Below are 12,573 nucleotides of genomic sequence, written 5' to 3'. Positions count from 1 at the left end.
AGGATCCATAGGGAAAACAGCCCGAGCGGGAGGGACCCACACATTCTAGATTACATTTAAACCTGGCAAGTTTGGTGGCCAGCGGAGTGCAGTAAACTAATCGTGGTACTCTTTAAACCATGTGCGTACGCTGTGAGGCGTGTCACATTGCATTGACATGTGGTAGATGCCATCGTGTCGGAGGAAATCAGACTGTATGTCTGTGCTGAAATGGTCCCCGAGGACATATACATACTTGTGGTGCTCCATTGTGCCCTCCAGAATTACGAGCTCACCCGTAACGATCCATCGATTGTTGTAGGGTATTTGCTTTCAGACGCTTCTCGCCATACACACCAACTGTCACCTGTCTGATGGAGCATTAAACGAGATTCGTCACCTGTCGCCACTCAGTGAACCACCAGTTCCGATATTGGTGTGCAAATGCCAGCGTTATTCACCGATGAACAGCGATCGACATGAGTGCATGAACCACGCACATACTGCGGGAGTCCATACACAGCAGTGTTCGCTGAACGGTCATTGAGAAGACATTATAAAATCCTTGGTTCATCTGGGCGGTCTGGTATTCAAAAGGTGCACGTCTATTCGCCAGTACACATCTCCGCAACCATCGTTTACAGCTTTCACCTATAACCTGTGGCGCATCACACAGTTGCCACGTCACCGGTTTTGGAAAGTGCCATTTTGCCATGCTTAGTATATTGTAAACATGGCGGTACGCGAACAGTTTAAAAACTTAGTCATTTGTGAAATGCTGCCGCCCTTGGTCCAAGGGCCAATGATAATGATTTTTCGGACATCAGACTAATGACCCCGTTTCCGCATAACGACAACGATTGCACTGTTTTCCGCGTCTCTGCTAGTGCTCCCACCTGCTGTCTGTGTGTTGTTAGTGCACGGTGAAATCGACCTATGCGGTATGACTGGACCTTATATTTCTCACTTTTAGACAAATCATTTCACAAAACATTTGATAACTTTTCAAAACTACCTTTCATTCAAAATTTGTTGTTGAGAGTTAAATGTCACATGAATATAGCTTTTACGCAAAAATACTTAGATGTTTACGAGATGAATTTTTGGGTACTTACTTTACATAGCTATCAGTAGCTGTTTGTGGAATGTTTCAGTTTTCCTTCAAATCGCTATGTTTTTCTTAATCACCTTGATTAATTTCAAGTAATTAAACCTTTTTGGCAAGCTACACATAAGGATGGTCAGTTTGGTAACCCATTTGCTCATGTTGCACTCTTAGATTGGGTATGAAAATTAGGAAAAATGGTTTCCTCAAATCAGTAATTAATTTTTTCCTAATTATGTTGATTATTTTTCAGCATTTAAAGCGGTTTTTGTTAAAATTAACTTCATCCTAGTCAATTTGACTCCACATTTTCCCAATTCCCACCCTTCTTTTGGCTATGAAAATTCGGCTAAGACTTCCTCTCAAATCTCTAACTGATGTCTTCATTAATTTGCCTGATCAACCACAAAAAATGGTTCAAATGGCTCTAAGCACTACGGGACTTAACATCTGAGATCATCAGTCCCCTAGAACTTACAACTACTTAAACCTAACTAACCTAATGATATCACACACATCCATGTCCGAGGCAGGATTCGAACCTGAAGCCGCAGCAGCGGCGCGGTTCCAGACTGAAGCCCCTAGAACCACTCGGCCACAACGGCCGGCGATCAATCACATTTAAGCCATTTTCTTAGCTATATCTCGCAGTGTTAAAAAAATCCATTGTGTACTTTCTAGGGAGTCTCGTTTTCGCTCTGCCAAACATTTCACGAAAAACGTATGAAGCAAATTTTGTTTACCTACAATGAGAACATTAACTACAGTTGCTGCTCGGGGTAGGGCGGTGTGGGGCGCTTTTTCATGGTAAGCGGGGCTCCCCCCTGTCGGAGGTTTCATTCCTCCGTCGGGCATGGGTGTGTGTGTCCTTAGTGTAAGTTAGTTTAAGTTCGATTAAGTAGTGCGTAAGCTTAGGGACCGATGACTACTGCAGTTTGGTCCCATAAGACCTTACGACAAATTTCCAAAATTTGCTAACTATAGTCCGTTAAAAATTACTTGATATTTTATCTTAAGTGACCTATGATTGTACTGCTTCAGGGGACACGTTTTGCAGCCCTGAATCTAATCTTATATCCTAAGTCAACTACAACCTCGTGATGTGTGATGTACCAAAGAAAGCATTAGTCAACAGTCTGCGGCAGAACTAAAACCATCATTAATTCTTTCACGGTTAATACAGCTAACCTCTACGAGCAAACTCAAGATAGGAAAAGCTCAGTTTCAGCGCTAACAGCAAACTAATTTCTTGCTATCATTGGTTACCTGGAACTATCCGCTCCCTGGCAAAACTAGTTGCACTTTACCACAACCAATGAGTGGCCCTCGTTTGCAAATTATAGACGTCACAGGCAGATTCCAAACGAAAATGAATTGTGGCAGAAAAGTAAGAATAAATACAAAAGTCAATACGATGATGAAAATTGCAAGGAATTAGAATTTTAAAAATTATTTGAACCAGTTAACTGAATAAAACTGGTAATCAAACTCTTTTGATTATATTTAGGAATTCAACAAAAATTTTCGATGGTTCACCAAGCTCGAACCCATCACCTTCAGCATTTCAGCTTGATTCGGTAACCATAACGCTGAAGTACAACAGTGAAGTACATTGTTGTATTCCCAGTGACGATATGCAGCATTAAAAAGCTCTGTGTCACGCAATGTCGTGCGAAGGTTATCTAACGTAAGCCGATCTCTGTGGTTGTGATAACGGCGTACCTGACGCTCAATCACATCTCATGCGGAAATATCTTGTAGTGCTTAGTTAGTGCTGTGTGCGAGAAGTGTGTATTTCATTAGCATCGTTGTGTGTGTGTGTGTGTGCGTGTGCGTGTGTGTGTGTGTGTGTGTGTGTGTGTGTGTGTGTGGTGTGCTTAGTATGTATGTTGAAACAAGAGCCAGACCAACGATTCGTACTCCAAAAACAAGAGCGAATGCCGGACAAGGAACTGGAATTGAGGACACCAGTTGTTGTGGCAATTTGGAGAACGATTCAACTGTGACGTTGCGCGCTCTGATTGGAGGAAACAAGCTCCAACGCGTCACGTATTAACGACCATGTAATTTCAATCAGAGTGACTTTCTTGTAACTATGTTGTTATGAAGATATGTACAGGAACATGTCCCTTTTTTACATTGCACTCTGTATTTATTATTCGGTAATCCACTTCCTCTTCTCAATACCCGTTCAACACGTATCGCAGTGTATCATACACGTAAACATTTCATTTTTAAAAACTCTACAGAGAGTGACTTCCTGATAGGAGCCCTACTACATGTACCCGTACTCTAAATATGAGAACTTTATTACAGTTCCATTCTGCTAACTTACATTCACCGTTGGTGGACACTTGATCCACAAACTGTCAACCGCACACGATGGCTGAATGTGCTCATTTTCCTTGGATTTTCATTCGTTTACTGTCAACTCCGGCAAGCGGACGAGTTCCGTTACCTACAGTATCCGCACTGTGTGTAGTACGGGAGAGACAAAGTTAATTTTGTGTTAAGTTTTCAATAACGTCATGTTTGTGTAAACGACAGGCCGTGATGGGCTGCATACGGATCTAAATATTTTCAACATTTTGCTGCCGTGTCAGAAACTGTATAAACATTATTTTAGATTTTAAAAACCAACAGCCTCAGTCGCATAGTTTACTTAGATTTACCTAGGTTTCAGCCGGGATAATCCAACCTTCTTCAGAAAGAAAGTAACTATTGTTTGACTATAGTGGACATCGTCAAGCTAAAACTACAAATCCATAAATTACAGGCAGACTGTAAAAACGTATCTGAAACTGCCTCGGCCCTTCTTTCTGTAACTCATAACCATATCTTCATCATGAAGCTTACTCAGGCACATGCATTAGTTTATTTTGACTTGATTCTACACCATTTCAGATCAAACAGGTCAAATATACTAACAGGTTATGAATGAACTTATGAACAGGCCTACATCTAATCTGTAACATTCGGCAATACGGGCCGCATAAAGTATATGGTCTTTATTCAAGATCAGTATATTTGACCTGTTTGACCTGAAAGGGTGTAGAATCAAGTCAAGATAAGCTAATGCATGTGCCTGAGGAAGCTTCATGATGAAGATATAGTTATGAGTTACAGAATGTGGGGCCGAGGCAGTTTCATATAAGTTTTTACAGTCTGACGATAATTTATGGATTTGTAGTTTAAGCTTGACGATGTCCATTATGGACAAACGTTAGTTACTTTCATTCTGAAGGAGGTGGGGTAGTCCGCAGCTCGTGCTCGTGCGGTGGCGTTCTCGCTTCCCAAGCCAGGGTTCCCGGGTTCGATTCCCGGCTGGGTCAGGGATTTTCTCTGCCTCGTGATGACTGGGTGTCGTGTGCTGTCCTTAGGTTAGTTAGGTTTAAGTAGTTCTAGGTTCTAGGGGACTAATGACCACAGCAGTTGAGTCCCATAGTGCTCAGAGCCGTTTTAAACATTTGAACAGTTCATGCTTGATCTGAGCTCAGATTTTGACGGGTTATCCTCTAGGCCATTTTACCACTAAATCTGAGGGCAGTGCGATGGAGACTTTCCCTTGTCAGTCTAGTGTTGCCAATGTGCATATCGTATCTGGGGTCAACGAATGCGATTGGGCAGCAACACTAAGACGTTATGCACATCACAGTACTTTCGCATCTTAGGATTATTACAGTATTTTGTGTTACGTGTTGTAAGTTTTGACTGACACTCTCGTCCTGTTCAGTTGAAGTATGTTACAAATTGGAACAGAAAATCATTGTCTAGAATCATTTGATTTTTAAATGCATTTTTGCTATGTAATATTTTGTACACGTAGGCTATATTTTATCAGTTTCAATATATAGCAGTGTAGGTGCTTTTTAAAATTTTTCGTCGAGTTATAGTAATCAACAAAGAACGTAAAGTAAACATCTTCCATTAGAGAGCTTGTATACTGAGGGATTGACAAAGGCTGCTCCAGAGACTGCGTTTCGTACGAACTGCGGCGGACTGTACAAGTGGACAATAGTGAAGTGCAAAGTCCTTTAGAATACGTGTGTCACTCATAAAAAAAACACAGGATGATATTGCGAAAAATCTGCTGTAGCGTTTTTCAAAATCTTTGGCTGTTGCGAGACTAATAATACATTCTGTTAGTGCTGTTCACGCTACATTACACGAAGTTAATGAAGTAAATGGAGATATTACTTCGGCACCATATATTCAGCTCTGAATCTTGTTTTGGATCCAAATCAGATCACAAATCAAATATTCAGAGTTTGTAGGATTGTTTTACCTTTAAAGTGAATAAAGGTAAAACCAAAACTCAGTACCCCTATAAGATAAAGTCTTATGCAGTGATCAATTTCTGAACGTCAACGTTTGTTTGCAGAGAGTAATTTCTGAAAACCTATAATATTAAACTCTACTGAAATAACGAAATACAATATACTCTATAATAAGAAACCTGGCTCTAACCCACAATAAATATTAAGATAATGACATTGGTTCAAATGGATCTGGGCACTATGCGGCTTAACTTCTGAGGTCATCAGTCGCCTAGAAATTAGAACTAATTAAACCTAACTGCCCGAGGCAGGATTCGAAGTGGCGACCGTAGCGGTCGCTCGGCTCCAGACTGTAGCGCCTAGAACCGCACGGCCACTCCGGCTGGCGATAATGACATTAACCTAGAAAATAAATATGTAGGTGTAGTACATGATGCGCCTATAAAATATTTCTAATGCGATTTGTCCAGCAAAACCTTTTCTGTTTACAGCCAACAGTGTCAAAGCAGCCAATTACAAATGCGAAATAAGTGTGCTAACGATTTACCCACACCAACTGTGAGCACAAATGTAGAAATCTAAACAAAGTACGGTCTCCTAGATCGAAATAGGACTCAGACTGAAACCGTACGTTACAAGTAAGAACTGACAGTTAAGGCTTGAAAAAGCGTGATGAAGTATATACGAAATTGTAAAAAAATTTTGCAATTCGAAAAATTAGTATCTTATATCACTTGGTAGTGTGAATGTTTTTTGCAGGAACAAACTGAAACAGTCACCTGAAACGTTCAGAATCGCTGTGAGTCAACTAAAAAAGCAAATAATTATTGTGACATGTATCTGTCACAACAGTCGACCAATAGCTTCTTTTTGTGTAAAGGAGATTCGAAAAGTACATAGGGAAGTATGTAGAGAAAGATCTGATAGACAACGGCAAAGTTAATTGAAATCACCCTTCTTAACCTACCTATTATATCCGTAATTGCTGCTTCCAGATGTGAATGACTACAATCCCGTCTTACATACGCTTTACTCCGAGGACTTCGTTCTCGCATTCTTATTTTTCCTTCTTGGATCCTATGAATACTGAATAACTACAGCTTATTCCAGGAAATTAGCACATCAGCTTTACAGTGTCGACCGATTTTGGTCGATAGACAAATTCTGCGAAGTTGGTTTCGTTTTTCTAGAGTCTTGCGTCCGTTATCAACGGAAACGACAGAAATGAGTCTCTGCTGCCTTTAACTTTCCCGAAGCCAAACTTAATATAGTCACCTAAGACATCCTCACCTGACATATTTCATTTCCAAACGCGAACGGTCCTGCTGACGGCGGCCTGTTTGGTGTGTTGCAGTTCATCGCCACGCAGGTGCTCGGCTTCATCCTGGGCATGGCGGGCTCGGCCGTGTTGCTGGACTTCAGCACCATCAACTCCCAGATTGAGCCGCTCATCCGGCAGGCCATGCGGTCGCTCATCGCCGACTCCAACAACCCCAGGAGCGCCTCCACGCTGCACATGATCCAGGAAAACGTGAGTACACCGTCACACACACACACACACACACACACACACACACACGCGCGCGCGCGCGCGACAGAGAGAGAGAAAGAGAGAGAGAGAGAGAGAGAGAGAGAGAGAGAGAGAGAGAGATAGACGCTTCTTGAAATTGACTTTTCTCTCAATTCCGGTTAAACGACTGTCGTTCATGTATTACCACAAAATATTAATTCGGATCAAGCTGTACTCCGAGCCCTGCATTACGTAAGAGTTAGATGGAATTTTCTCATTTTGAGAATAGAGAAAGAGGGACCTGCTTTACTTGCTAAAAGGCTCTCTGTGGCAAGACCGCATAAAACATGTTTTCGACAAACGGTTTCGACAGACTTTGCTGTCGAATACTGGTCTGTAACGTGGTTCATACACATTGAAAATATTTTCTATCACGATTTTGATGTAATATTTCAGTAAAATGTTCTTTGTTAAATATCGAAAGAAAAAGAAATGGAGACTACATTTACATACCTTGAAGAATTTTTGCTGCAAGACGTGTTCGTAGGCTTTTTGTTGTGGTCTATATCGTTATTTCATCCTTCCTGCCCCCGATACCGGCTCTTCAGTCAGGGGACTATACATACTTAAGCGCTGACATATAAACATGAAGACATAATGGCAATGTTTTTCGAATAGTGGTGAAATATGAAGGTTATGAAAGACTAACGTAATCAGGCTGGCTGAACGAATAGTTGACAGCAGCGATAAAAAATGGTCCAACAACAGAATTTAAAGACGACATGAGAATACAAAAAACACTCGAAAAGACACTGGAACAACGCCGAACAACACAGAAGAGATATTGACCAATAAGAACGGAGCACTGCACACTTTCACAGAAAGTCGAAAGGAACTGCCCTGTGATGGTAGACGAAAGGGAAAGTAGTTACAGAGGGAGAGAGACGAGTGGTGGGGATCGGAACTGAGGGCTAATAAGAGGTGTCAATGACAGGGAGATAGGGCTGGTTGTTGAGGGACCGGGAGAGAGGGGTAGATAGAATTGGGATCTATGGATTTGAAAGAATAAGGTAGTGGGCAGCGACTGGGAGAACGAACGAGGTGTGGGAAGTGAGAAAGGAAGAAGAGGGAGCCTCTGGGCGGAGAGGGAGATAGAGAGATGGGATGAATTCAGTTGGTTGGAGGGCTATATTTTGGGGTGGAGTTCATGATCCGGAGGAGAATGGTTGAAATTTCTTCCGGCGAGGATGTGGAGGGTGTGCATGTGGAGCGTTGGTGGGATGTGTAGACAGATGCCCGGCACAAAGCAGGAGAGGGACACAACAGGATTACTAGAGTTTGCTGATGGCGTAAATTCTCCGGAGGTGTTCTTTGTGAGAGAGGACAGGAGGAAATTTGACGATTTGGTAAAGGATACTTTTGAGGGATTCGAGGATCTGGAAAGACTTATAGGACTTGGGTGAGTTGGATGTCAATTCACCTTTGACATAGCCAAAGATGGGGCGAATAAGGGATTTGTAAAAGTAAAGAATAGTGAATCGATGTAGTCCTCATATTCTGTCAGTATTGTGGGGTTTCTGTTCGATGATTAGTAAGTGAGGTTTTCACGTTAGTTGCCGAACGAAGGTTAGACCAAGGTATTTTAGAGTCTTAGTGAGCTGGACAGGATTCTTGTTAATGGTGAGGTAGCGCATGGGGACGTAAGAGGCGGTTGGTGCGTCCTGTAACTATTGTCTGAGTTTTGAGGGGTTACACCACGAGGTGAACTGTCATGTAGAGTTGGAGGGATCTTTGGAACTTCTGGCGCTAACATCCCAAACTGTCATATTAGTGAATAAAATGTAGCACATTATCCAAAGATTTGTCAGAAAGAAAACATTTACAATAAAAAAACACCTCGTGCACCTGGCCATGTCCGTATATGTTGATCTTACAGATGTTTGTTAAGTCTTAGCAGTAAACTGCACTTTGCTACGCCTGTTTACTTTAGCTTGACATGTTCCATTCATTGATGATCTACTTTAGACACCGTTCAAGATAACAGGTGTAAGGGGTGTTACAGTTACTAAATGCTCTTACATCGGTATCATAAGATACGAGAGTACATTATTCTCTTTCCACCTTGATAATTACATACTTTTGTAAGTGTTCTTTAAACGTTTTAACGTTTAGATAACTGAACTATATTTGTACCCGAAATATTTTTTATATTTTCAGAATCCCCTCTATACATTCTAAGTATTACAAGTAACATAGGTACGTTTTGGTATTTACTCTGCTACAGTTTATTTCTGTACTTTTGTAGCTTGTTTATGCCCACAACACCAAACCTGCAACACGTACCACGCAAGCAGCCCGATACCCGAAGCAATGATGCTTCGCAGCCCACCAAACACGACGGGTATCACAAAAAATGGGAAGTTGGGGTACGGTTCAAACTTACAGAAGCACAGGCAACTGGAAATTGTAGTGTAAAGGTTCGGGGATGGTAAGGGAGGGGGCAGTTTGTATGTCTATATTCCAGTATCTAAAGAATACTTACAATGCAAATTTAGAAACATTAAAGTTTTGAAATACGGTGGTGTGTGTGTGTGTGTGTGTGAGAGAGAGAGAGAGAGAGAGAGAGAGAGAGAAAGAGAGAGAGAGAGAGAGAGAGAGAGAGAGAGAGGGGGGGGGGGGGTGTAGGGATATGCTTCGCGTAGCAGCAATACTAACAGACTGGAAATTGAAGTGCACAGATTCAGTAGATACCATCTACCTACAAAATATATGTAAACCCATCGATTATAGAATATTAAAGCATTGCATAATCACAGAGAATGGATATGTTATTATATAGCCACCCTCCTCAAACTAAAAAGTGAGATTCGCCACGAGAAGTATAAATCTATCCCTTCCGTCAACATTACTTTCAAAACATATGGCTGTGAACTAGGATCATGTTTGACTGGCGAAACGTCGTTGATCAACTTCAGGTGCAGTCATAAGTTTCCAATCTACTGACATTACAAAACATCTGATTTAGTTTGAGTGAACAGAAGTTGAAAACAAATAACTAATAAAGAAATGAATATGAGAATACGCCAGGTCTACACAGCTCGAGATCGAAAAAATGTTTTCGTGGATAGGGCAGGTCAAGTACGTTATCAGAGACGTATGCAGTGCGAGTGAGTAGTAATTGATCTCCTAACCATACCAGGATATGATTCGTAGTTAGTGTGCCTAGTTTAAAGGCATTGCACAGACACTGAGCGGCTGAGTAAGAAAGGGACATTATAGCTGCTTGCAGTGAACAGACAGCTGTAAAACAGTAAATAATGATTTAACAGCTTTTCCCAAAATGCTCTCTAGGCTCGAATTTGTATTAAATTTTCAAATTTCAAACACTTCCATAAAGTTATATGACAACTACATTCGCGTTGAGGAACAAGCATATGTAAGCCGCTTAGCAAGGTGATAATTATCTTCCAAATGCTGAGCGCAGTTTTGATGATGCGCATTATGATTGAGTCCGTGTAAAACTGAAGGTGATGTCCATCTCGCAGTCGAGAATTTCATTTTCGCATAAACAAAGAAAAGAAACATTGAAAACAATGGCCAGTTGTTACAATCTGAGGGTACGCTGTTCGATGTCAGATAAGTTCTAGGATGCATTTTTTAGCTACTAAACCACATCTGTCGCCCCTGGAAATGTCGATTACTATACAAAACGCCTAGTAACACCTTATGTCGGAGATCCCATTGAACAGTATGTTCCTTTATATGTAGATGAGTGTTTGTGCAAAGGTCTAAGCACAACCACGAAAAGGGTAATCATCAATAATTTCCGGTGGTGCTAAACCAAACTTCATGTGGAAAACAGCTCTATTAAATAGATAATGCATATATACTAGGGTATTTCAGACCATTCCCTGCAATGATAGTGTATTCAGCATTGAATAAGACTGGATTTAAAGCTTACCAACTATTGAAACTCCACACAGAAATTCACCTGAATCGATGAACAAAGGTCTGTATTATGCACGTTTTTATAGTATTCAATAACCTTCTGCAAGAACTGTCCCATAAAGTTTGTGTTCACACAAATCTGCTGCACCACCTAACACACAACTCCAGATGATAGTGAATTATCAGCTTTCAAATGGTGTATTTTCTAAGACATTTGTTACAAAGATAGTTATTATAGTACTACGTTTTCAAACGTGAATGTGCTACATGCTGTTTTCTATCGCTCTGTGCTGTTGTGGTGAGGAACATTCTGTCTTCAAGAGAGTGAAATGCTAATAACTTTAATGTTTTCTTTTCGGTTATTTTACGGATATCTGACTATTTCAGCATTTCTCGGCTGTAGAGAAGTTTTTTCATTACTCCGCTTCTTTTCCTCTGTCTTATCATCATTAAACCTTCAATACCAAAAGCTAATTATATACTATTAGGAGCATTGCCAAGCACATCTTGTGCTAATTCAGATGAACATTAGACATCGTTCATTTGATGCAAGTTTAGTGTTTTAAAACATACAGAATTTGTGAACTGGATTCATTTTCTGACCTCCATTCAGTGATGTTTATAATCGTCTCTGAAAGAGACGCAAGTCGAATCGAATTAATGACAAGTCATTCCTTCGTGGGAGTTTCGATTTAAAGTGCATGATCAGTACGTGCCTTAAGAATTACCACTTGTTCATCTTCGTTACTGAGAGATACTTCTCTTGTACTGGACAAGTGCTCATAGCTCTTAGGGTATGCACTTTAGAGCCCAAGTTTATTTGACTTTTTTGCGTCAAATGATCGTTCTTCTCATATCCGCGACTACTGACCATTCCGACTGCGACAACCTCTATTACTGTATGACAAGCTACCAATATACAGTAGCGTAAAGAGGACCCTGTAGAACACAACAATATAGGAAAATTAATAACAATGACGGAGAAGACTGTTTTAGGCCTAATTTCGTTATATTAACTGTTACACTAGTTTTACATTGTAAATAGGTGAATAAAAATATTCACTGAGAACCACACAAAGGAGTTGATACTTGCGTATTTATAAATTCAGTATTTTGCATAATAAGTGGCTCTGTCACCCAATAACAAATCAGCAAATATTTTCAAGCACAAAAAATTGTGTTTGATGCTAACATACCTGTTGTTTTCGGAAACTGATTTCTAGTGATTCCCAGTCTGCAATTTATACCCTCTCTACTTCGGCCATCGCCAATTCTTTTGCTGCACAAATAACAGAACTCTGTTACTCTTAGTGTCTCTTTTCCTCAACATTTCCAGATAAAATTTGACTACACTCGGTTACTGTAGTTTTACTTTTGTTGTTATTCAACTTATTCCCCTTCTCAAGACTCTGTACACTTCGTTCAAATGATCTTCAAATCCATCATGATTGAAGATTTTTTATAGTCAGAGTGGCAACGAATACATGTTACTGCCTACGTCTTCAACCTCAGTATGTGGTCTTCCGCCTTTCCTTACAGGAAGTTGCCGTGTAGCTGCTGTGCACACTGTAATAGTTATGGGAAAAAGCTAACGGGTTAATACCGATACCAGTATCTTAGTTATGAATAACCGGTATTGTTAAGTAATTGTTTGGACACAGTCATAACATTTTTCAAAAATTAATTTGCTAATACCGTAAAAATAAAGATATTAATTTGCCACAGCAACGGCGCAAAAATTTTTGATTTCTAAA

At 40.5% G+C, this 12,573-nt stretch overlaps 1 protein-coding gene across 1 annotated transcript in view; it reads left to right on the top strand.

Moving 5' to 3' along the window:
• The window catches only part of LOC126281881 (tetraspanin-2A), a 978,340-nt gene that overhangs the window by 953,950 nt on the left and 11,817 nt on the right, over nucleotides 1–12,573 (top strand). Inside the window, exon 3 of the mRNA XM_049981194.1 lies at nucleotides 6,716–6,892. Within this exon, the coding sequence (XP_049837151.1) occupies nucleotides 6,716–6,892 (177 nt within the window). The remainder of the gene's footprint in view (nucleotides 1–6,715; nucleotides 6,893–12,573) is intronic.

This window comes from Schistocerca gregaria, chromosome 7, assembly GCF_023897955.1.
Source record: "Schistocerca gregaria isolate iqSchGreg1 chromosome 7, iqSchGreg1.2, whole genome shotgun sequence".
Taxonomy (NCBI): Eukaryota; Metazoa; Arthropoda; class Insecta; order Orthoptera; family Acrididae; genus Schistocerca; species Schistocerca gregaria.
This window is presented reverse-complemented; position numbering and strand designations above follow the sequence as displayed.